The 852-nt window shown below is 54.5% G+C and overlaps 1 protein-coding gene across 1 annotated transcript; it reads right to left on the reverse strand.

Annotated features, from left to right (window-relative positions):
• Positions 1–344: 344 nt before the first annotated feature.
• Positions 345–725, reverse strand: cradd (CARD and death domain containing adaptor protein; the record flags this gene model as incomplete). Its single annotated transcript, XM_014032701.1, is given in 1 exon segment — positions 345–725. A coding segment is annotated over 1 exon segment (314 nt), but the record flags the coding sequence as incomplete, so codon positions are not given.
• Between the last annotated feature and the right edge of the window lie 127 nt (positions 726–852).

Here is an 852-nt window from a genome sequence, read left to right on the forward strand (position 1 = left end):
AGTCTAATGTTACAACTGATCATGTAGCTGAAGGTTGGACTGGTCCTGGTTCTGGTTCTGGTCCTGGTTCTGGTTCTGGTTCTGGACCTGAGTTCTGACTTGTAGTTTTAGTAACTTTGACATGTTGAAGTTAAACTCTTTAACCCTTTAAAACACAGAGAGCTTTACATCCAGCCTGCAGCTTACTGGACCGGTTCTGGACCTGAACCTGGTCTACAGGAACTGGACCTGGTCTACAGGAACTGGACCTGGTCTACAGGAACTGGACCTGGTCTCATGCAGTCTATCTGTGAAGTTTAAACTGAATCCAGTCCAGATCTCAGGTGCTGGTAGTCTGATGAGTCTCACCTGTGAGTCCGGGTCCGGGTCCGGGTCCAGGTGCGGTCTGCAGCTCCTGGAGCAGCTGGTCTCGGATCCAGCTGAAGTCCTGCAGAGCCTGCAGGAAGGTGGGGAAGGCTCGGGGTCCTCGGTTCGGCAGCAGGTCCAGCAGCTTCAGGGTCTTGGACCTGTTGGTCACCTGAGCCTCCACCTGCTCCACCTGGGCGGGGCTCAGGACCCCCTCCTGGAACAGGAACGGAACGATGGAGTCGCTGACCAGCAGCTGCTCGGACAGGTCCACCCGGAACTTCCGGAGCACGGCTCTGTGCGCGGGGTCCATCCCACAGTGGACCAGGACCAGGACCAGGACCAGGACCGTGACTCGACCCTGCCTGAGTCCACCGTCTTCTTCTTCTTCTGTGGTTTAATGACGTTGGTGACAAACTGCAGGTGTTACCGCCACCTGCTGGTGGGGAGGAGTCAACATGATTTATGTCCACTAAACTATTACTTTTCTTTTTACTTCTTCAAATC

Source organism: Austrofundulus limnaeus, unplaced genomic scaffold (genome assembly GCF_001266775.1).
Source record: "Austrofundulus limnaeus strain Quisiro unplaced genomic scaffold, Austrofundulus_limnaeus-1.0 Scaffold1516, whole genome shotgun sequence".
Lineage (NCBI taxonomy): Eukaryota > Metazoa > Chordata > Actinopteri > Cyprinodontiformes > Rivulidae > Austrofundulus > Austrofundulus limnaeus.